This window comes from Cydia amplana, chromosome 11 (genome assembly GCF_948474715.1).
Source record: "Cydia amplana chromosome 11, ilCydAmpl1.1, whole genome shotgun sequence".
In the NCBI taxonomy this organism is placed as follows: domain Eukaryota; kingdom Metazoa; phylum Arthropoda; class Insecta; order Lepidoptera; family Tortricidae; genus Cydia; species Cydia amplana.
Genome location: NC_086079.1, coordinates 17,460,994 through 17,486,576, shown reverse-complemented (window position 1 = coordinate 17,486,576; position 25,583 = coordinate 17,460,994). Strand labels below are relative to the sequence as shown.

Here is a 25,583-nt window from a genome sequence, read left to right as displayed (position 1 = left end):
TTATGTTTACTTGTTCATTTTCTCCAGTATGGGCAGTATCATGTTGAAGGAAGGCCGCTTGCCAATGTCCTCGTTCATGCAGATGCGGATGAGCTTGGCGATGTGGGGCGACACGCCGGGGGGGATCGACACGCGGAGGCCCTCCAGCGCGATCTTCATGCCGCATTCCATCGGGGATAGATCCGCGAAGGGTACCTGCGGAAACAAGTTAATCCATACTAATATTATAAAAGGAAGTCTGTCTGTATGTATGTAGGATGCGTGGATTGGAACGTAAGGATTGAACGAGTGAGTGAGAGAACGAACTGTGGAATGAACGACGTGTGAATGAGAGAGTATGATGCCGAGTGTCAGTGCGCGTGAAAGAGATAGCAAAACGCCATGGGCAGATTTAAAATTGTAACCGGAAATTCGGGGAGACTGATTTCGGACGTACGATGTGACGGTGTAATATTTCTGTTTTTTCAATAATATAAGTTTTCAAAGTAATTTTGAGTTGTTTGAGTTCGCCCGACCCACAGTTTTGGTGTCAGATGTGGGAACGGCTCAAAATTAAGTAGACGACGTAATACGACGAGAAGATGACTAGTTGAAGACGTGACCTTGATGAAGACGCTACCAAGACGACGATTTTAATAAAGAAGACGATTTACGACGACTGACGACGATTTACGACGATTACAAACGACGACGAAGATGTCACCACGAAAAAACCGGCGTAGGCAAGACGACGAGCTCGCGGAAAATACGTGGCATGGCGCCGGCACCGGTATGTTACATCTCACCGAGGGCCTCATACCGAAGTTTACCGGCCAGGACAAGACCTACCCAGCGGCTAGGTGGGTCCAGGACGTTGAAGACAGTACGGAGCTCTGCGGATGGACACCATTACAGCAGTTGCTGATGGCAAGACGTACGTTGGCGGGAACTGCATTACTATGGTTCCGGGCGGAGCGAATATTCAAGACTTGGGATGAATTTAAAGCTGCAGTTCTGAAGGAATTTCCTGATACAATCGATACTAAGACGATACACGAATTGATGAGCTCCAGGTACAAGAAACCGAGCGAGTCCTGCCTAGAATACATGTTTACAATGAAAGAATTGGGAAAACGCGGCAAGATGCCCGACTACGTAGCAATAAAGTACATCGTGGAGGGAATAAAAGACCAAGAAGTTAATAAAATTATGTTGTATGGCGTGAGTACCTACAGTGAGTTAAAAGAGAAGATTAAAATATACGAGCAACTAAAAGAAAATATGTCTGGTTCTGGTTCGAGCAAAGAAAAAGAAGCGAAGTCGAAGCACGTAGATCACGAGAAGTCAAACAGGCGGATGGCGTTTACAAGATGTTTTAGCTGTGGAGAAATGAGTCATTCATCGTCCGAGTGTCCACATAAAGACAAGGGTTTAAAGTGTTTCAGGTGCAACTCATTTGGGCATATTTCTTCGCAATGCAAAACGCCACAAGCGACAATTTCAAATTCTCGCGGCAAGGACGACGGAAACGCAGCGGCGAGCAGCGGTGAAGTTAGCAACACGAGAAAACTTCACTCGAGTAACGCCGGTGGCGCCGCCAGCGGTGGGAAAAGAAGTTTCATGTGTCACACGAATGTCACGAACTTCACTTCGGACGGCGGCAATGACGTTAGCTGCGCCGACGACGCTGATACTGCAACGACGAATGATTATCAGTGTTTGACAACTGTTATGACGACTACGAGACCAAAAACGATTAATAACAAGCCGTTGAAGCAAATCTCCGTGTGCGGAAAGGACGAAATTGCGTTAATTGATTCCGGTAGTGACATAAATATTCTGACGATCGAGTGCTACAGTGAATTAAGTGCGCCGGAGCTTGTAGAATGCGATCCCGATGAGAATATAACTGGACTTGGCGGTGGTGTAAAATGTTATGGACAAGTTAAGTTAAAATTGTTAATTGACGGATATTGGTACAACGACATGAAGTTTTTTGTTATTGAGAAAGATAACCTACCAGTTCATTTGTTTAGAATGATTATCGGGCAAGAATTACTGAAGCATTGTACGACTGTGTTGGAAGACGGTTTTGTGTTGATTTTACCACGTATTCGCTGGGTGTATGCCATACGTGTGGATGACCCTTCTGTTATAGGTAACGAGGTAAGCCCCGCGATACGGGAAAGGGTAAACAACATGGTGCAGTCGTATGTTCCTAGGAAGACGAAAGAGGCGCCGATCAAGCTCAAGATCGTGCTCAAAGACGACATCCCTGTGGCTCAGCGGCCGAGGAGGTTGGCCCCAAGGGAGCAGCAGGAGGTAGACCAGCAGATAGCTAAGTGGCTTGAAGACGGCATAGTACAGGTGAGTTATTCTGATTATGCGAGCCCTTTAGTGTTAGTAAAAAAGAAAGATGGTAGTATGAGGGTGTGTGTGGACTATCGACGACTGAACCAAAAGATTGTTAAAGACGAGTATCCTCTCCCAGTCATTGAAGACCATATTGACAGACTTGCAAATGCCAAAGTGTTTAGCACTTTAGACTTAAAGAATGGCTACTTTCATTTGCCTGTGGATGAAGAATCTGTCAAATACACTTCATTTGTTTCCATGACGGGCCAGTTCGAGTTCCTTCGGGCTCCTTTCGGGCTCTCGATCTGTCCAAAAGTGTTCACTAGATTTATCACAGCGATTTTCAGGGACCTGATTGCTAGGGGTATTATCCTTGTTTTTATTGATGATATTATCATTCCCGCAGAAAATGAAGACGACGCTGTGATCAGACTGGCAGAAGTATTGGAGGTTGCGGCTGAGTACGGGCTGGACATAAATTGGAAGAAGTCACAGTTGGTCCAAAGACAAGTCGAGTACCTGGGCCATGTTATCAAAGACGGACAGGTGTGGCCTTCACCAGAGAAAACGGACGCTGTTGCCAGATTCCCCGTGCCCACCAATACTAAGCAATTACAGAGTTTTATAGGATTGACATCTTACTTTCGAAAGTATATACAGAATTTTGCCATGATTTCAAAACCATTGACGGACCTGTTAAGACGAGAAAACAGTTATGAGTTTAACGATGAATGCCATGCTGCTTTTGAAGAACTGAAGAGAAGACTGGTGAGTCAGCCAGTGCTTCGCATATTTAACCCCAGACTGCAGACTGAGATGCACACAGACGCCTCGATGGCAGCAATCTCTGCAATACTGTTACAACGAGGAGAAGACGCAGAGCTGCATCCTGTGTACTATATGAGCAGAAAGACGACACCAGCTGAGAGCAAGTATACCAGCTATGAACTTGAAGGCTTGGCAATCATAGAAGGTGTAAAGAAATTTCGCTGTTACCTGTATGGAAAACACTTCAAGATTGTCACAGACTGCAAAGCGTTTCAAATGACATTAAATAAGAAAGATTTAGTAATGTCAACGAGAGTGGCAAGGTGGATACTACTGCTGCAAGAATATGATTTCGAGATTGAGCACAGAGCTGGAAGTAAGATGCAGCATGTAGATGCACTCAGCCGAAACCCATATGTGGCAGTATGTAACGGGCCGATTCATCAACGGCTGAAGACTTCACAAGAAAATGATGATGGGCTTAAAGCGATCATAGAGGTGCTCAAAAAGAACACACAGTACCAGGACTACTACTTGGAAAATGATTTGCTCTACAAAGGCATACAGAAGCATCTCGTGGTACCAAAGACTATGGAAAACGAGATTATAAAGAGAGCACATGAGAATGGCCATTTTTCAAAAAAGAAAATGATTGAACTTATAAGTAAGGACTATTATATCAAGAATTTAGAAAGAAAAATAGAAGAGTTTATAGTCACATGCATACCATGTCTGTTGGCAGAAAAGAAGAGCGGAAAGCTAGAAGGGTTCTTGCATCCCATTGATAAACAGGAGCTGCCGCTAGACACTCTCCATATAGACCATATTGGTCCGATGACAGAAACCAAGAAGCTGTATAATCACATTTTGACAGTTGTGGATGCATTTACTAAGTTTGTGTGGCTGTTCCCAGTTAAGAGTACTACTGCTAAAGAAACCGTAGATAAGATGATGATATTTCAGCAATGTTTTGGAAACCCGAATAGAATAATTACTGATAGAGGCACCGCGTTTACTGGATCTCAGTTCGAGGAATTCTGTAAAGACGAAGGTATTGACCATGTTAAGATTACTACTGGGGTACCGCGCGGAAATGGCCAAGTTGAGAGGCTTCATAAGGTAATGACCAGCGTTCTGACGAAGCTGTGTATTGAAGAACCAACACACTGGTACCGCCATGTCAGTAGAGTTCAGCGAGCCATCAACAGTACGCATCAGCGTAGCATAAACACTACTCCATTTGAGTTGCTTATTGGTACGAAAATGAAAATAAAGGAAGACTACGATATCTACGAACTGATAGAGCAAGAGAATAGAGATAGTTTTATGGCTATTAGAGAAGAAAATAGGAAGAAGGCAAAGGAGCAAATTTTACAGATACAAGATGAAAATAGAAGGAACTACAACAAGCGAAGGAAGCCTAGTACACTGTATACTGTGGGCGATAGAGTCGCTATTAAGAGGACCCAGTTTGGTGTAGGCATGAAGCTCAAACCTAAGTTCCTAGGTCCATATGAAGTCGTTGGATGTATGGGACGTGATCGCTACAGGGTGAAGAAACTGGACAGCGCAGCTGAGGGTCCGGGGAGTACCACTGCTTCCTGCGACAACATGAAGCCATGGCCTGGTGAGGAGTAAGTCAGGTAAGCTTTTGATGTTTTATATACGTGCGCATAACAGAGGGCGCCACACGTGTTTTGCATGCCTATGCATGGCGCTTTCACTATGTTTTCCTACCATGTTTCAGTATTTTGATGATGTGCCCAATATTTTAAATATTTAATTAAAGTGTAACGTGTTTCTTAAACTTAAACTATCTAATGTGTAACTGTATCTAGATTCGTATCACGATAGTTCCTATTGTTTCAAATTACGTTGTAACTAGAGTCTAGAGTTGAGACAGTGTAGTCTGAGGCCAGACTAAAGAGTAGGACGGCCGATCTGTAGGATGCGTGGATTGGAACGTAAGGATTGAACGAGTGAGTGAGAGAACGAACTGTGGAATGAACGACGTGTGAATGAGAGAGTATGATGCCGAGTGTCAGTGCGCGTGAAAGAGATAGCAAAACGCCATGGGCAGATTTAAAATTGTAACCGGAAATTCGGGGAGACTGATTTCGGACGTACGATGTGACGGTGTAATATTTCTGTTTTTTCAATAATATAAGTTTTCAAAGTAATTTTGAGTTGTTTGAGTTCGCCCGACCCACATGTATGTTACCTCTTCACGCTTAAACCGATTTAGTATTAAGATTATTTGAGTCCTGAGGAAGGACATAGGATAGTTTTTTTTATCTCAGAAATCATCCCTTAAAAGGGTGAAATTTTGTATGGGGACTTATCAACAACTGTATAACAAACTTTGTAGATATGAACTGCCCCGCCCGCGCCGTGTAGCAGGCGCTGGTACACGATTTAGTTGAAAGGTATAGAGATAGTTTGGATCCCGGGGAAGGAGAAAGGATAGGTTTCATTTAACCCTCCCCTCACCCTTTAAGGGGGTGAAAAGGTGGGTCGAAGTTTGTATGGGGAATCAATAAAACGCAGTTAGGATAAAAAAATAGCTACCTAAATTACTAATTCCACGCAGACGAAAGAGTATATCCGTTATATTATTATCTATAATTCTATGTGTCATTCTATGGAATGTAAACAGTCACTAGTAAATTGACATTCAGAGACAATTTGGATTTACGATGCTGGTAGTGATTCTCAAAACATATAAAAATATCAGAACTAGCCGTTAGCTTGCGATTTTAATGTTCGATATGATAGGCCTAAATAAAATTACATAGTTTATCAAACTATCCTTAGAGACATATAGATAGGGTCTCCAAGAGGGACACACGTCAATGTCAAATGGAAACTCGTGGGACGGCTTGTAAATATAGAGCTGGCCCCAATTTCACCACGGTGACAGGTGCGACAATTGTAAAACATCACTGTTTCTGACGTCACAGGCGTCCATGGGCTACGGTTACCGCTTACCATCGGGCGGGCCGTATTCCTGTTTGCCACCATCATTGTATTATTTAAAAAAAACATTATTATATCGGGAGAAAAACAGATATTTCTCTTGCGAAGTTTCTGACAATTGTCACAAGATTCAAAAGAATTGTCGGTAATTCTCGACAAGAAATGAGTTCTGTGTCGGAATTTCGTGACAATTGTCGTGTTTCTTGTGACAATTGTCAGAAACTTCGCAAGAGAAATATCTGTTTCTCTCCCGATATAATGTTTTTTTAAATAATACAATGACGGTGGCAAACAGGAATACGGTCCGCCCGATGGTAAGCGGTAACCGTAGCCCATGGATGTCTATGACGTCAGCAACAGCATAGAGAAAAAATACATAGAGTGCTCACTCCATACATCAGTTTTAGTACCAAAAAGACTATTAGCATCTAGCATCGAGTAGCGGAACTATCAGTACTGCTACTTGACAATAGATGTCGCCACCGACCGGAAAGTCTTATGCTGTTGAGATAAGACTTTCCGGTCGGTGCTACATCTATTGTCAAGTAGCAGTACTGATAGTTCCGCTACTCGATGCTAGATGTAGACACTGAAATTAATAGTCTGAACTGATGTATGGAGTGAGCACTCTATGTATTTTTTTCTCTATGGCAACAGTGATGTTTTACAATTGTCGCACCTGTCACCGTGGTGAAATTGGGGTGTGGTATTTCGCACCTCTCTGGTGGCCAGCTCCCAGAGCAGCACGGCGAAGCTCCACATGTCGCACGCCTCCGCGTTGCGCTTGCCGCGCGGCCGCTGCAGCGCCTCGGGCGCCTGCCACGCGGGCCGGTAGCAGCGCCCGCGCTCTTGGAACGAGAACTTGGAGTCCGCCATGTTGATGCGCGCCGTCATGTCCTCGTCGATCTGGGGGGTCAAAAATTACAGTCAAAGTCAAAGTCAAAATATATTTTATTCATGTAGGCCTAGCAACAAGCACTTATGAATCGTAACATACTTATAAATTATCTTAAGCTAATTATCAGAGCAATTTATTGATGTTATTATTCCATAAGAATATTGGATTATTATACAAATCAAATTAAACACAAATTAAATTAAATTAAGAATTTCACAAAAGGATCGTCAAACATGAAAAAAAAATTGTATAAAAAATACTAGTCTAGAATGTTTCTAGAATAAAATCTAAATGTCGAAGTTATACCATACCAGTTTTACCATAGAGAAAAAAATACATAGAGTGCTCACTCCATATATCAGTTCAGACTATTAATTTCAGTGTCTACATCTAGCATCGAGTAGCGAAACTATCAATACTGCTACTTGACAATAGATGTAGCACCGACCGGAAAGTCTTATCTCAACAGCATAAGACTTTCCGGTCGGTGGCGACATCTATTGTCAAGTAGCAGTACTGATAGTTCCGCTACTCGATGCTAGATGCTAATAGTCTTTTTGGTACTAAAACTGATGTATGGAGTGAGCACTCTATGTATTTTTTCTCTATGGTTTTACACTGATCGGACTAGTCGCACAGTAAGCTTAATAACAAAGTGCCGGCGATATAAGAGCGTTTTTAGGGTTCCGTAGCCAAATGGCAAAAAACGGAACCCTTATAGATTCGTCATGTCTGTCTGTCCGTCCGTATGTCACAGCCACTTTTTTCCGAAACTATAACAAACAAACAAACAAACAAATCGTTTATTTACCAAACATTTTTACAAATCGACATAGCAGATTGAACTTATCATAAATTAGATTTTACAACTAAGCTAATATCCGTCGGCCCCAAACTAGGCGCAGCCTGTATCTCGGGAACCGGGAAAATAGATTTTACTAAAAGATTTTAACTAATCTGAATATGATGGCCGTTTTTTGAATGAGAAATCTCAAATATAAGAAAGAGCGTTGGCCCAAGGATGCTACCCTGTGGGACACCGAAATTGATGGGCAACTCGCTACTTATTGTATCGCTGACTCTGACGTGCTGCCTGCGATTTGTGAGATAGCTTTTGAACCATCCCAGCGCCGAACCTCTTATACCAATGTGTTCAAGTTTTTTAAGAAGAATCGGCGCTGAGACGGTATCGAAGGCTTTGGCTAGATCAAGAAAGACTCCAATACAGTGACTTCCCTGATCGAGCTGCTTTGCAATTAGGTCCGACAATAGTGTAACGGCATTTTCGGTAGACCTACCCCGTCTAAACCCAAATTGTCTGTCAGATAGAAGGTTATATTTTTCCAAGAACTTTGTAAGGCGTTTGTTGACTACTTTTTCCAACAATTTTGAAAAAATGCAGAGAAGGGATATCGGACGGTAGTGGTCGGGATTATTTTTCTGGCCAGATTTGAAGATAGGGGACACCGCCGACCTCTTCCAAGCCTCAGGGAATGAGCCAGAGCCTAAACTTAAATTGAAAATATGTGCGAGGGGAGCACAAACGAATTCACTGATACCTTTTATCAAGGCAGGCTTATATCCGTCTGGCCCAGGCGCACTCTCGTATTTTAAGTCTTTTATGAGACAACTTACTTCATGAGGATCAGTTGGGGCAATAAAAAAGGATTGAACGGGGATTTTACTTTGCGTACAAGATGACGCGAGACTTTGCTGAGTAGTGTTGAGCCTCTTCAAGATTCGATCAGCTAAATTTTCACCTATCGATGCAAAATGACTATTACACAAGTTGAGAGATTCCTGAGTAGTTGTGGAGATTTTAGTAAGTTCGCTGGCATCGGAGTTGCGGTTTGGGTATTCAGAAATTCTTTTAATAGAGTTCCAAAGCTTTTTTGGATTATTACTATTGCGTGTTAGCTCTCTGTTGTCATATTCATTTTTAATATTACGAAGCAGTTGGGCGTAAAAGTTCCTGTAACGAATATATTTAGCTTTCAGAATTTGGTTGTCGGGACTCCTTCTTACCTGTAAGTGGAGACTATCACGATGTCTCATACATCTTATTAAGCCAGCGGTCATCCACGGCTTCAAATTGAACCGGCTACGGCTTAGTTTGACCACATTGGTGTGTTTGTCCACTGAGTTGGAAATAATATTATCGAATAATGTAACAGCACTGTTTACATCTTCGCTGCTTGTTACAGGCTCCCAATCGGTATCGCGTAGCTCTGCTGAGATTTCTTGGATATTGATCCGGCAAGTATTACGGTCACGGCTGCGACCACTGATAGGACGTGACACGTTGACTATTGTTAGGTCGTGATCAGTTATTGCACTTTTGCATACCATACCTGTAGCACATTGATCGGTTTTAATGAAAATGTGATCCAGGCACGCCCCACCCCTGGTGGGAGCCGTGATCGCTGGAAGCAGCCCATGGGAGGCCATCAGGGCAAGATAGTCGCCTGTTATATTGCTCCGAGCCTCTGAGAGCAGATCAATGTTTAAGTCTCCTGCAACAATTATGGAGGAGCTGTTACTTACGCTACTTAACGCAAGGTCGAGGGAACGGTTGAATGCCTCAAAATCAGTTAGAGACGGCGAGCGATATATTCCTAAAACAGAAACGTTCTGGACTCGGACCAGCAAAAAATCAGCACCCAACGCAGGTGGTTCGTGAACAGAGGGGCACAGCGAGCTACTTACGTAAATGGTAACACCACAGCTTTTATTCAGATGATTGGTTGTGTGAAATGAATTGTAACCTGGGAGTTGACTAATAATTGAGCCATCGTGAAGCCAACACTCAGTCAGTATAATTATGTCAAAAGTCGTATTAAAACGTTTAAGTGCAACAGCAAAATCATTGAAATTATGTTGAATGCTTCTTATGTTAAAACAAAGTAATTTAAAATTACCATTTGTTAAAACCTGGGAACATGATTCAATGCTATTAAATGAGTGACATTGAATGGTAAAGGAATTATCCAAATGAGATCCTAAATCATCGTTGAATGTGAATATCGAAACGTACTAAGTAAAACGCGATAAGGTAATCACTCAATAAACAAAAGGCTAGGTACTCTTTATAGAATGTATGAACCCATCCGCCAGGAATTATTATTACATTTATTACCGAGAGCTCCAGAGAAATAAAGTATGCGTATACATAAAATGTGTATTTGTGTATATGTGTAAATATATTGGTGTGCAATTTATGTGTGTGTAGAAGTAAATATCTAAACAATATTTTAGCGAGCAGCTGTAGAGATTCCGGTAGGTTTCGCTGAAGGTTCGACCACCGGGGGTAGACCAATACGAGCATCCAGATCCGTTGGGCACTTGATGGCAGAAGCGTGAGCACCTTCCTTTTCTTTGACAAAGATTGTACCATTTTTGGTCCAGCAAAATTTAAAATCATAATGTTTTGCACGCAGCCGGGCCTCACGAAATAAGTGCCGGTTCTTTTTTGTGAGGTGATCGTTAAAAAATATTTTTCTGGGAGAACCTGGTACTTCTAAGTCGGTCGTGGACAAGTTACGCCGTGATTTAGCTAAACGTAGGAAGGCGTCTCGCGTGGTTTTCCGTGTTAAACGAAGTATCACGGGTCGGGGCTGCTTGATCTCGCTTCCTTGACTGCCGCTTGATGTAGCCGCGCGCCAGGGTCCCGCGCGATATACGCCGTCGATGTCACTTTCATTCAAAGTTGCACCAATTTTACTAGCAGTGACGAGCACTATGTGGATTAAATTTTCGTTCGACGTTTCGTTTATGCCGATGATTTCGATGTCGTTACGCATGTTCCATTGATGATGAGTCTCAACCTGATCTTGAAGTAACATAATTGTGGATTGTAGCGACGCAATTTCGAGGTCCTTTTCGCATTCTCGCTCTTCGAGGGATAAGATTCTTTGCTCGTGCGTGTCTAAGCGAGCATTACATTTTGCTAGAGATGTATTCATTTTATGTAAACTTGTTTTAAGCTCGTTCATATCTTCTCTTAACATACGTATTTCGTAAGTAAGCGAATTTAGGGCTTCAGTACTAGATGCCCCTGTCAAATTGGAACTGCGGTTCGAACCTCTCGCGTAGTGGTAACGTTTGGGTGCGGGGATCCACTGGAAGTGAAAGAGCGCACCGGGGTCTGGGAGTTGTCTCCTCTCGGTATTCTACTACGACAATTTGGGCATGCCCAATTTGTCTTTGCATTTATTGACCAGTCTTCGTAGGCCTCTTCGGAGATGTTGACACATTGCAAGTGGTAAATTTTATCACACTCTGCGCAATTTATCGAAGAATCTTCTATCGGTAACCCGCAGCCAGCATCACAAGTAAGAGCCATTTTTGCCCCAAAGTTTGACGTTATGAGTAATGAATGAGTAATACAGTAAAATAAAAACGATGCTGTGTAGCGTAAACAATGCAATAAGAACTAAACAATAAAAAGAACAAAACAATAAGAACTATACTGTTGAAACTTGGTACGTAGATGTATTCTGTGAACCGCATTAAGATTTTCATACAAAAAATAAAAACAATACATTTTTGGGGTTCCCCATACTTAGAACTGAAACTCAAAAAAAATTTTTTCATCAAACCCATACGTGTGGGGTATCTATGGATAGGTCTTCAAAAATGATATTGAGGTTTCTAATATCATTTTTTTCTAAACTAAATAGTTTGCGCGAGAGACACTTCCAAAGTGGTAAAATGTGTGTGATTTTGACAGCTCGTCATTCTGGGCGTAAACAAAACAATGTACTATTTACGTTGATTTACTAAAATACTAGTTTTCGTACATCAGAGGAAGATTTTTTTAGGACATACAGTGAAATTGCTTGTCGTAGAATTGATCTTGAAATTAACGGTTTGTCACAGTACCTACAAAAAGTATTTTTTACAACGAAACCTTTCTGAAACAAAAACAGGGGCCTTACTATGATGTCCTTATTGCGATTCTGTTTGGGACCTAAACTAAATTGCTAAAGGTCGGAGCTATATAAGCCGCATAACTCCGTCCCTTAGCAATTCAGTTCTGGTCCTAAACAGAATCGCAATAAGGAAGGTATAATAATAATAATAAATAAATAAATATTATAGGACATTATTACACAAATTGACTAAGCCCCACGGTAAGCTCAAGAAAGCTTGTGTTGTGGGTACTCAGACAACGATATATATAATATACAAATACTTAAATACATAGAAGACAACCATGACTCAGGAACAATTATCTGTGCTCATCGCACAAATAAATGCCCTTACTGGGATTCGAACCCAGGACCGCCGCTTCACAGGCAGGGTCACTACCCACAAGGCCAGACCGGTCGTCAAGGTATGATAAGATAAGATAAAGATAAAAGATAGTTTATTCAAGTAGGCATAATTACAATGCGCTTATGAACGTCAAATAAAGCTAGGTAGACCGGCTCCAACCCTACACCTCTGCCCCGAGAAGATTTAAATTCCCCCTCAATTGGAGGAGGGTATCCCAATATGGGACCGGCAACAAACTCGGCGGGACACATCTTTTCAAAAATAATTACATCTTATAATTAACATGCATTACGAGAAAATAAGGAAAAAAATACAATTTAAATCACTATAGAATTCATGCAATTATACACATAAGGTGTAATAGAAATTTGATTTAGAAAATATACATATGTATATATATGGTATGGTATAAGGCCCCAGAATGTTCCACAACGAACTCATCATGACATGTCGACTGTTAAGCTGGTAGAGCGGCAGCTGGTGGTCCCTGTTCTGCAGCGAGTGTAAGTACGCCAGGCCGCGCGCCACGTCCAGCGCGAGCCGCAACCACGCGGCCCGCGCCCGCGCCGTTCCACAACGAACTCACCATGACATGTCGACTGTTAAGCTGGTAGAGCGGCAGCTGGTGGTCCCTGTTCTGCAGCGAGTGTAAGTACGCCAGGCCGCGCGCCACGTCCCGCGCGAGCCGCAACCACGCGGCCCGCGCCCGCGCCGTTCCACAACGAACTCACCATGACATGCCGACTGTTAAGCTGGTAGAGCTGCAGCTGGTGGTCCCTGTTCTGCAGCGAGTGTAAGTACGCCAGGCCGCGCGCCACGTCCCGCGCGAGCCGCAGCGCCGCGGCCGCGTCCACCACCACGCGGCCCGCGCCCGCGCCGTGGAGTAACGCGTACAACGAACCCCACGACATGTACTGACAGATCACCACCAGAGACGGGGGGGACGTGCAGCACCCGACCTGGCATAGGGATGTTGACATGAATCGCGAATATATAGAGTCGGACCAATAAAAGTCTGCAGCGGATTTGATAGCCCACGCAGTGCAAGTGTCATTTACACGTCATAATTTCATAGAAGTTTGACGTTTAAAATAACACTTGCACTGCGTGGGCTATCAAATCTGCTGCAGACTTTTCTTGGTCTGACTCTAACATGTTATGTTTTTACCATAGCAGGGAATATTAGAACGCGGAAAATCATATTTTGCAAGTGTAAATATGCGTAATAAATTAATTAAAAATAATCAAAAGTATTTAAAATAATGCCCAGTATCACGTGACTGCGAACGCCAATCGGAGCGCGTGACGTAATCACAGTGGAATCACCAAAGACAAATTATAAAACCTGCCTAAGTGTCTACAGATTATCGTACCGAAACGCGATCTTGGTGCGGTGCGGCGCACGAATCGATAGTGTGTAAGGTGGTGCGTTAAGGACGCAGCTATAAGTTAGAGCGAGAAAGAAGGTCGCTGTCCGATGTGGTAGTGCGTTAACGCTTTAAAAAAAATTGTCAGTTGTCATATAAAGAATTTAAAAAAATGACTGACAGCAGTTTGTTTAAAACGCCGTTACGTCATCAAGGTCACGTGACAGTTTGGAGCGTTTAGGCGCGAAATTTAAACACGCAACTTATTATACATGTTTTTTTATTCAAAATGAATGAATATATTTTTTTAATATTTTTTTCTGTAATTATTACGTGTCTATCTACAAAATGAAACCAGTTCCAAAAAATTGTCAACATTCCTATTGGCTACGTGACTAATTTTCATTTATGGTATCAATCGATCGGGTCTGTTTTTAGGATCGAATGTCTATACGGGACCCGTTGCATTAAAGTGATTAAAGTGACACAAAAGTCAGAAATTGTAGTCAAAGTCCGACAGTCGCACTTTACTCGCGAAACGCCCCTCGCAATATGACGAGTGAACGTGACGTCAAGGTCGCCGAGATCCCGTCTTGAAGTGTGGACAAAATTAACAAAATTAGAAAATTGCGTTTTTGTCCGTGAAATATTGCGTTTACCTATACCTTACCTATACCTATATAGTTGCTGTACAATATTTTTTTGTATTAAATGTAAGGAATCAAATGGTACCCTTACTTTTATCGTTTTTGGAAGTTAAAAAAAACTTAAATCGTGAAACTTTCAGGTCCTGTATTTTTGTAACATTTCCATATTTTGTTTTAATATCTACATTATTGTTAAGAGTATTTGTATTTCTAGATTTTATTATAAAATTCAACATGTGTCATCATCCCTAATGCGTTGTTGTAGTCAGCAGAAGTTGCTAAGCGGGCCAGGTGTTCAAAATGATCTTAACGCCCTGCCGGGCTAGCAATTGCCGCGACAGTATCTCGCGACCAGATAGACTACCCGTCTTTTTCTAACTGTGTTAATAAAAGAGGAACGGATAGTCTATCTCGCCGCGAGATTATGTCGCGCCAATCATGTGCTAGCCCAGCAGGGAGAGGAGAATATACAAAGAAAAGATCCGGAGTAAATCCGCAAATCGACATGAGTTGCGAATTACCTTTTCGCACGTGTATTGTACAATGTTTTACAGTACATATGGCCCTTTAAATTTTCCACACACAGACGTATAGTGCTAGTTACCGCACTAGGGCGGTAAATTAACACCATATACAGGGTGAACTTAGCCATTGGACAAATCCTGAAATCCCACGTAGGGTTACTTCTCAGAAGTGCTCTAACGTTAATATTTTTTTAATTAGAACAAAAGATAAAAAATAAATTTTCAAACAAAAGTTGTTTCCAATAATCGACAACAAAAAGAAAGATATTGTATTAGTAATTGACATTACTTTTGACAATTTGTTTGCAAATGTGCGGCACAAGGCCCCAACGTTGTCGGTTCTCAGTACAAAATTGATCACTCAAGCCGTAGCCATTTTAGCTGTGTATGTGTGCGTAAAAATGAGTATGTGTGGGTTTATTACACGTTTTTAGGGATGTGGACTTGTCGATTTTAATCAGCGGAACGGAATGGCGATTAATTGAAGCTTCGATATCTTCACTAAAAATAAACACCCTAGAAATGCTAATGGATAATGAATACTTACGGGGTCATAATTAAGAGAAACTTATAACGAACTTCTAAATTAATGATTACACGGATAAATTCTATATCTGAATTAATTTATCGTCCGTATTGGATTTACACACTGTATAAGTTAAAATCCTTTCAAGTAAAATTTTAATTGTAAAAAAGGCCGTATAGTTTATCGATATGACTTTTACAGTACATATGGGGCTACTTTTCCGCACTAGTGCGTAAAATAGCACTTTTCGTGCGTATGTCGAAACTTTAAAGTGCCATATGTACTGTAAAACGTTGTTCGATACACGTGCGAATAGGTAATTCGCAACTCGTGTCGATTTAAAACACTCCCTTCGGTCGTGTTTTAATTTATCGCCACTCGTTTCGAATTTCCTCTTTTTCGCACTTGTATCGAAAATAACTATATCGACGTGGCCACATGCCTCTGGTTGCTCATTGTTAATCGTACATAAAATTTGGCTGTGTGTGTGAGGCTACGGTGACAGATGGCTTAGGCTTCATCTTTAAAAATATTATATCTATGGAGCTACTTACTAACACATACAGGTTGCTCCAAAGTAAAAAAAACGTAATTTGTTAATGTCTTCGTAACCGCTACACCGATTGTTACGATACTCTGTATACTGGTTCTAAATACGCTAATAGTATCTTCCACATAATTTATCTAAAACTATACTCATACTCATTTATTCATAAAGCCAATGTACATGTCTAAATAAAATTAAGATTAAATTAGTTACCACGGGCAGTATGTTGGGGTGTGAAAATATCCTGAGCTTCGGGAACTCTTCGTTGAAATCGCGCTGAATGCGAGGCGTGCACTCGCGGACGGCTAGTATCTTCGCCACTATATCGTTTTTCTGCCAGCGGCCGCGCCAGGTTTCACCTAATAACAAAAAACCGGCCAAGTGCGAGTAGGATTCGCGCACGGAGGGTTCCGCACCATCAACAAAAAATAGAGCAAAACAAGCAAAAAAACGGTCACCCATCCAAGTACTGACCCCGCCCGACGTTGCTTAACTTCGGTCAAAAATCACGTTTGTTGTACGGGAGCCCCACTTAAATCTTTATTTTATTCTGTTTTTAGTATTTGTTGTTATAGCGGCAACAGAAATACATTATCTGTGAAAATTTCAACTGTCTAGCTATCACGGTTCGTGAGATACAGCCTGGTGACAGACGGGCGGACGGACGGACGGACGGACGGACAGCGGAGTCTTAGTAATAGGGTCCCGTTTTTACCCTTTGGGTACGGAACCCTAAAAACCTCAAAGCATAAAAAAAAAGCGATCATTTATGCTTTGAACAGATGGAACTATTTTGATAAAAAAATGTCTAAGAGCCACCGCTTGAAAACCTGCTTTCAAATAAGAAATAAACATTCAAATCGTTCCACCCGTTTAAGAGTTATGGTGCCACAGACAGACATAACGGTCACACTTATAAATAAAAAATAAAATAAATAAATCATTTATTGAGGCGAAATAAACACTATTTTTACAATTTCTAAGATCCCTCTTTTTGCGTCGGGGTTTAAACAAATGTAGTTCATTACTACAAGGCTGGGAAACACGGACATGTCGGCCTAGTGTGATATAAGTAAGCGAAGCGACGCGTAATTTTGTCTCTTTCTTGTGGTTTTGAATCTCAAGTTCCTATTATATACACGGTGGCAAAAAAATTGCGAAAAAAAATTTACCCTCCCATAGAAAATGGACCAGCCAATAAGTATGAAACAGCCATATTTTTCTTTGTGTATGCGGTTTTGGTCCCATAGTAAAAGTTGCTCAGTTTAATCCCAAAACCTCCCTGGCAACGGGAATGCAGTTATTTTTTAGCCACCCTGTATAGATTACCATACCTGAGGGCGTGACAGCCATGCGAGTGTGCAGCGACAGCTCGCTAATGTTAATGCCCTTGTGACGCGAAAGGGTTGCGTCTCTTGACCTAGTCCGGGTTCCAAGCCAAGACTGGTCCTTGAACTGTATCTTCTTCATCTCTTGTCCTTGTTGGATCGCTAGCTCATGCAGTCTGGGAATAAAGATGGAAAGTTTGATATCAATGTGAAATATGGTAGTGGAGAAAGCTACAGAAAGAAGTCACTAATAAGCATACCTCGCAACCGAGCTAGCAAATCTGTAGCAGTTGTACGTCAAGGTTATCACAACTACGCATAAACTAAAGTACAAAAAATATTTTTTCTTTGTTTTCAAACACACCAATATTTTCAAGCAATGAAAATTCCATTTTAATATTTGAAATATATGCGAATAAAAAAACCTGATTTTATAAACAAAATAACAGATACATTGAAACGCATCTAATATTGACATTGACCTGTTAATTTATATTATTTGACAGTAAATTAAACCGGGTTATATCGGAAGAGGATCAACAAGGTTCTCGATCAATTTTATTAATCTTACATACAATAAAGTTAAAGCAAAATGGTTCATCATAATCGCCAACCCTGACACAAAACTGTCATATGCTACGGTTTTGCTAGCTCCGTTGCGGGGTATGCTAATAAGGAGTTATTCGACAGGTTTTCAGGAGTTGAGATTAAGGGCTCATTTAGTTAGACGATGCGAGAACTCGCATGCGAGTTTCATTACATTGCGGATTTTGATCGGTTGGTTGAATTGGACGTAACCAACAGTCCGCAATGTAACTAAAATCGCATGCGAGTTCGCGCGCCGTCTAAATCAGCTCTTAGCGCTCATTTACGATACGAGAACTCGCATGCGAGTTTAATTACATTGCGTTATTTGATCGGTCGGCTGAATTGATGTAACCTCAGTGGCCCGCAATGTAACTAAAATCGTGTACGAGTTCGCGCGCCGTCTAAATGAGCCCTTGGTCGCGGCCATTGGACTCGAAAGTTATGAAGTATGTTATTGTTTAATTGAATATGAATGCTGGTTAAAAAAAACACATTGAACCGATTTGCAAGACCAGTGATCCCATAAGTGTACCGTGAACAAAGTTTTGTACGGAACACTAATAATTAGTGTAGCCCAACGAATAAAATAAACAACGTATAGTTCCGAACATCAGTCATCAATAGTCATCATTTACTCTTAAGTTGAATATTAATGGGACAAAAAACAGTTGACAGGTGTTGGCTCTAAAACTTTATTGGAAGTATCGGAACGGTTGCGGGGGTTCTGAAAAATTATTAAAACTCAAACGTCAGTTACTTTTAAATTAATGATAAGTTTAATATTGTCTTCGGTTACCGCGATAGTTACTCATGAAATAAAACTATCAGTCACCTGTTGACCACGAACGCTGTAAAAGGTTCGAAACGTCGGGATGTAGAATAAATTCAATATACGCGATATAATTAGATAAGATTAGTCAAGCTGGGCCTGACAACACTGCAAAAAAGGCGGGAACGTGGCGACTTGATCGAGACGTTCAAAATTATGCATGGATATTACGACTGTTCAGAGCTAAGCGACCTGTTCACTCAAAACCCAAACACGCGCACAAGAGGACACCACCTTAAACTAGTAACAACAAAGCATAAAACAAATATCGGGAAAAACTTTATTGCAAATCGTATAGTAAATGCTTGGAACAAATTACCCTCTGAAGTTGTGAACTCTACAAGTGTGAATCAATTTAAAAATAGACTCGACAAACTATCAAAACAGTGAAATCGTGCTAAGTGAACTATGATTTAGACGCACCAGCATCAGCTGCCTGTCTAAAACGAAATAATAATAATAATAATGCAGAAGGCGGTGATCTTGGACACGGCGCGGATAGTCCGCCGGTTCCTCTCTCTGCAGCCCTGACCACCGGCAGCTTGGGCCTTGCCCCGCTGCTGGCGGCACCCTAGGTTAGGTTTTTTATAATATGTTTATACGTATTTTGTATTGTTTTTGTAAGTGTTTTTGTATTTTATTTTTATATCCATATTATAAAATAACCTAGCCTAAGAGTTAAAATAAATAAAGAGAATAATAATCCATTTTAATAGTTTTATTTTATTTCATAATGATAAGTTTGATACCTTTGAACCAGTTGGCCTCTGGTCTTATCCAGCGGTGTATCCCCATCCCTATTAGCCAGGGACACCAAGGCCCCGGCCATCACCAGGTCCTCGGCGATGGGTCCATAGCCCCAGAAGCAAGCGTAGTGGAGCGGAGAGTTGCCGTGGGCGTTGGTGAAGTTCACATCCACGCGATTTTGTAGGAGCTGGGGACATTTACTCATTTGAAACTGAAGTTTGGAAAACCAGGTATTGTGATATGTAGAAAGAAATAAAATTATTAATTTTAATAAGCATGTTAGCTACCACCTGTTATTTCAAACGTCAATTACTTTTATATACCGTTAAGTTTCTTGTCAGTCCCAAATTCTTGATTCTTTATTCAAACAAATACATGTATAAGTTTACAGCAACCTAAACCAAGACACTTATACTGTTAGTACATAGTCAGTATCATAAACATATGTGTATAGTTTTTATACTATCTCAGGATCTTAAATTAAACATACATATTACTATACTCCCCTACCCTACCCTAAATCTTCTTGAGCACAGGCATAGGGTTAGAGCCGTGTAGATTTATTCGACGTTCATAAGCGCATTGTAATATGCCTACTTGAAAAACAAACTATTGTTAACAAGGAACACAAAATTGCTATGCTATGTCTAATTCCATTACTTGTCTCCCACAGACACTAATGGCGTTATTCATAAACGGCTGCTAACTTAATCAGTTGTTGTTTGTCCCACCTGTCGTTATGCCATAGAGAAGGACAAAAGATGATCATCAGCTGATTAACTTAGCAAACGTTTATGAATAATGCCGTTAATACTTACCAACTGCACTATAGCCCGGTGCCCATGGGCAGAAGCTAGATGCAACGGCGTGTCATCGCCCATATTAGTGACATTGATCCGGGCGCCCCGCTTCATCAGCATCTCTACGATCTTCTGGTGGCCCTCTTTGCAAGCCCAGTGGAGCGGGCTGAAGTCGTGGTCATCACTAGAATATAATGAGTTGTGTTAGGATGAATCCAATACTAAGATAGATATTCTTATTTTTGCTTGTCGCTTTGGATTTAGAAGTAATATCATTTCAATATTTGCAAATCCTGATAGATTCAGATCAAGCTAACTCCGTAGCCATTTTGATAGTACAGACTGTGCAAGTGTTATTTTAAACATCATAATTTCATAGAAGAGTTAGCTTGGTCTCTATCTATCTATCTATTAAGCCCTTTTGTTCTGAGTTAGAGTATGTCTCTAAGCTCAGTGTGCCGCTTGGCAAAGGCCTCCTCTAGCTCTTTCCATTGGGGTCTGTCGTGGGCCACTCTTCTCCATTTCGGGCCCGCTGTGAGATTGAGTTCATCCTCCCATCTTGTTCGAGGTTTCTTCTGACTTCGTGTGCAACCTCTTGGGTACCAATCCGTTACGATCTTACTCCATTTTTCCTGCTTGTCTCTCAACATGTGGCCAGTCCATCTCCACTTCTGCTGGTCTATTTTAGTGAGTATGTCGGTCACTTTTGTTTTTTGTCTCAGGTCTTCATTTCTCATTTTGTCTAGTCTGCGTGTTCCCGTCATACTTCGTTCCATAGACCTCTGGCAGTACTGAAGCCTGTTTCGGTGCTCTTTGTTGAGTGCCCATGTCTCACATCCGTATGTAATGCAGGGTAAGATACATGTGTTAAATACTTTTCTTTTTGTGGTAATGCTGAGATTAGTGGACTTCATTACTTCTTTCATAGACCAATATTTTTTCCATCCGTTGGTTATTCTTGTATTTATTTCTTTGCTAGTTAAGTCTACCGGAGATATCAGTTGGCCAAGGTATGAGTACTCTTCTACATATTCTAGTGAGATCGTATCTATGTTTATTTCTGTTTTTATTGAATTGGTCATTAGTTTAGTTTTTGTGGTGTTCATTGTTAACCCAACTTTTTTGCTTTCTTTGCACAGTGACTCGATCATACCTTGCAGTTTCTTTGGATCTTCTTCAAATAATACAATGTCATCTGCAAATCTAAGGTGGTTTAGTTTCTTACCATCTATATTGAGGCCCATGTGACCCCATTCTAGTTTGCGGAAAATGTGTTCAAGGACTGCAGAAAATAACTTGGGGGACATTGGGTCTCCCTGTCTCACCCCTGTTTTTACTCTGAACTCTGGGCCAATTTTCTCCAGTTGAACTCTTCTTCTTCTTCTTCTTGTTAGGGGCTATATAAGGCTCCAAAGCCTATGTATCACTGCGACCATCGCTGATCTATTGTGATCGCCACCTACTACAACTCTCGATCCAAACATGCAACTTCAAATAGCTGCAGGATCTTTTTGAACTCGAGAGACTTTACCTCCTCCGGGCGCAATATGTGCCCGCCCAGGATTAAGTCACGAGTACGCATTAGGCAAGGGCACTCTGTGAGGATGTGCAAGGGCGTCTCCTCTGCCTCCATGCAGAGTCTGCACCGCCCCATGTCACGTTTCCCCATGGTGTGCATGTGCTTATTTAGGCAACAGTGCCCAGTAAGCACCCTTACCAAGTTGCGCAGTTGGTTCCTAGACAGCGCTAAGGCGTTCGAGGACGCCTTTTTGCTGAAGGCCTTGATAAGCGCTTTGGAATGGTTCAAACCTGTTGTTTCCCTCCAGAGTTGAATTGTTGTGTATTGACAGTAGGTCTTTAGGGTGAGCCGCGTTAGGCTTTTGGGGATACCACAAAACGGCTCAGGACTGTAGTTTATCCCTTTAGCCCCTGCTCGCGCGAGCTCGTCGGCCTTTTCATTTCCTACGATACCCGCATGCCCTGGGACCCAACGTAGAACAACTTTGTTCCTGGCTCCAAGGTTGTTCAATAGTTGCCTGCAGTTCTCAACCAGCCTCGATGTGGTGACATCAGAGGTTAGGGCTAAGAGTGCCGCCTGGCTATCCGAATGGATATAGATTGTGTGATTACCGTAGTTGCTTTGCAGATTGATTGACGCACATTCTAGGATGGCGTATACCTCCGCCTGGAATATAGAGCAAAAACGTCCTAGGTTTAAGCTGATGCTTTTCCTAGGCGCTTCACCGTATACTCCGCAGCCTACTTCAGATCCGGATTTGGAGCCATCAGTGTACCACCTTAGGCTTCCTTCTTTCCACTTAATTTGACTGTTTGACCAGTCCTCCCTTTTGGGGAGTTCCACTGAGTAATGTTTGAGTGGACAAAATTTGGGTGCCATAGTGTCGGATGGCATCCCAAGAACAGGGATATCATACACTGATTCCTTAAACAGTCTCAGAGTTTTCGATAACCAATTACCTCTCCTCGCGCCCGCTATTCTAAGCATACTAGATTTCGCCTCCAACTCCAGATGCAGGTGAAGGGGCGGTAGATTTAGTATGGCCTCTAGGGCTGCCGTCGGGGAGGATGACATGGCTCCAGTGACGATGACACAGGCAGTTCTTTGCAGGCTGCCAAGCTTCGTCACTGTTACCTTCTGCGTCGTTTTCCTGTACCATGCTACAGAGGCGTAAGACACTATCGGCCTCACTATAGATGTGTACAGCCATAAGGCAATTTTGGGTTTTAGACCCCATCGGTTGCCTGCTAAACGACAGCATATTGCCAGGGCTGATCTAGCCTTTTGTATAATTCCGTCCAGTTGAACTCTTGCTTTGCTGTTTTTGTATATGGTTTTGATGACGTTAATATATATCTCCGGAATACCTTGAGTTGACAAACTTTCCCACATGGCTACGTGGCTTATGCTGTCGAATGCCTTATTGTAGTCTATGAATGCCATGTATAGATTTTTGTTGTACTCGTTATATTTCTCCACTATCTGTTTCACTGTGTGGATGTGGTCTAAAGTTGAAAAGTGTTTCCTGAATCCAGCTTGTTCCATTGGTTGGTTTTCATCAAGTCTTTTACTTATTCGATCCAGTATGACCTTCGAGAAGATTTTATATAAGTTAGACATCAGACTTATAGGCCTGTAGTTACCTATGTCTTCCTTTGGGCCTTTCTTATGCAATAGGATGATGTGTGATGTTTCCCATTGTGAGGGTATCCATTGGCTAGTCATAATTTTATTAAATAATTTTGTGAGTACAGGAGCTAGTTCCATCCCTCCCTCCCCATCCCTTTTAGAAGTTCATTGTAAATGTTGTCGGGTCCTGCTGCTTTTTCTAACTTTTGACTCTGGATAGCCTTGATTACTTCGCATTGTAATATTTCCGGCTCGAGCTCTATGTCAAGTACTTGATGTTGGTTATAATCTCCTTGGTTCGATGTTTGGAATATAGGGAAGTCTGTGTATAGTTGTTCATAAAATTGCGTCGCTATTCTAACTATATCCTCTCTTTTTGTGACGGTGTTAGTTCCTCGTTTGACTTTCGGGATCCACTCTTTGTTTATTTCTCTTAATTCTTTAAAGGCTTTGCGCACACCCCCTGATTTGATTATGTGTTTCTCTAAAGTCTGTAGTCTTCTAATTTTGCGATCCCTCCTTATGTTTTCTTTTATTTTTTTACTGGTTTCTGCAATTAGTTTAAGGTTATTCTTTTTAGAAGGTCCTGCTATTAGGTTCTTTCTTTCTTCTATAAGGTTAAGAGTTTTCTCACTGAGTGGGTATTTTTGTTTCTTGGGGTTGATTTTTTTAGGAGCCGTCAAATATTCTTCCAGTTTCTGGTAATTTTCTTTAATGCTGGTGTTATCATTTATCAGGTCATGGATGTTTTCTGACAGTGATTGGGCTAATCCCTTGCAATTTGGATCAATATTCCTGTCTGGTGTTTTTTTAATATGTTTCCTGGATGCCTTTGGTAGATTTATTCTGAGTTTGCTTCTAATTAACCGATGGTCAGTGTTGAAGTTGAGATTTTGTATAACAGAAGTGTCTATAAATGCTTTTGGGTGGTTGCTTGTAATGTAGTCTATTTCATTTTTGCTTGGTCTCTATGTGCTTTAAAAAAGTTATTAAAATTTATCTTTGGAAATGTATTAAGCTCCGTAAACTATAAAGAGTCTGACCATGCTAAGTTTTCATGGTCAAGTGGGTAGCTTTAGCTAGCGGAGCTGTTAGTGATATGTATGCTTACTGCCAAGTATGCACAATTTTACCATGGTCAGAGATAAAAAGGTTTTCCACATGACAGATCACATGGTGGAATTTACATATAAGTGTTAAAAACTGGCAAAATAAATAAAAATAAAATAGGGCAGGCAAAAAAGGGGGTTACTAAATAAGGTGTTAGGCATACATTGCATTGGATCTTTCGGCTTGGTTTATGACGAATCCAACTAAATAGCTAATGTTATAAATTAGTAGATTGATAAAACTTCATAAGACTGTACTTTAAGGAAAACAGCTTACTAATTGCAATTGAATTCAAATATATTTGTAACAGGAAAACCTGAACAAAAAGGTAAATAGTCTTGGTGTAAGTTTAATCCTAAAAGTGGCTTAAGGCTGTAGGTAGAATGAAACGTAATGTATAGGTAGCGCGTTGTACGCTTTCTGTGTACAAATAAACCAAAGCAATTAATCTATTTTGGCTTTACATTACTAGGCCACGAGAGCCGTGACATAAACAGAGTGGGCGTGTGCCTCCAATGCCATATGCGGAAAACCTGCACAACCATATGGCTCCTAAATACCCTCAATACCAGACTAAACTCTTAAACTTACCCTTGGTTGAAATCATGCTCGATATCATCCAGCCAAACCCTCACTTGTAAGGCATTTCCTTCGCGACACCACTGAAATATATCCTCCATGATTTCTCAAATATATCTCACTCCAGCACAAATTTATATTGACTATATCGATAAGGCACTCTTTCACTTATATCTAAACATGTAATACTATTAATAAACTGTAAATAAAACAGGAAAAACGAAAATAGTAATATACTATACAGGCCTACTCATTCATTCATTCTGTATATTTGACAGTTTCGCAACCACTATAAATAAAGTATAGCCCGATATAATTTAAGACTGCTTAAAAGTGACATCATTACTGCATTTATATTGCGGTTTCTGTTTTACTACCTATTTTATTGTATATGTTGTCTTTGTCGCTGGTAATTGCATGATTCAATCGGTATTTTTCATTTGGCAGCATAGCTTCGGGTTGCTATAATTGAAAAATATTCGTTGTCTGATTTGACATTTTTGTCTTGCACACAGCGCATATTGACGTGCTTCAGAATACTTTGTGTGAAAGACACAGACATACAATTCCCGCTCGCGCTTGACAGACAG

The 25,583-nt window shown here is 41.2% G+C and overlaps 1 protein-coding gene across 2 annotated transcripts; it reads right to left on the bottom strand.

Annotated features, from left to right (window-relative positions):
* Positions 1–25,287, bottom strand: LOC134652085 (integrin-linked protein kinase). Of its 2 annotated transcripts, XM_063507243.1 has the most exons (9): positions 25,006–25,287; positions 20,175–20,340; positions 19,359–19,543; positions 17,199–17,368; positions 16,078–16,223; positions 13,040–13,212; positions 12,840–12,885; positions 6,796–6,984; positions 1–195 (listed from the first exon to the last, which is right to left on the bottom strand). In XM_063507243.1, exons 1-9 carry the CDS (start codon positions 25,092–25,094, stop codon positions 7–9), a joined length of 1,353 nt encoding a protein of 450 aa, XP_063363313.1. In that variant the 5' UTR covers positions 25,095–25,287; the 3' UTR covers positions 1–6. The 2 variants fall into 2 exon arrangements, with proteins under 2 accessions (XP_063363313.1, XP_063363312.1); XM_063507242.1 differs by lacking the exon at positions 12,840–12,885 and having other exon boundaries at positions 12,985–13,212.
* Between the last annotated feature and the right edge of the window lie 296 nt (positions 25,288–25,583).

Bases quoted from the DNA above. Each gene is read 5' to 3' on its own strand.
- LOC134652085 (XM_063507242.1), bottom strand. From the start codon at position 25,094: ATGGAGGATATATTTCAGTGGTGTCGCGAAGGAAATGCCTTACAAGTG. The intron at 20,341-25,005 runs GTAAGTTTAAGA...ATTATATTCTAG, and splicing joins GAGCATGATTTCAACCAAGG to TGATGACCACGACTTCAGCC. The intron at 13,213-16,077 runs GTAACTAATTTA...TCCCTATGCCAG, and splicing joins ACCCCAACATACTGCCCGTG to GTCGGGTGCTGCACGTCCCC.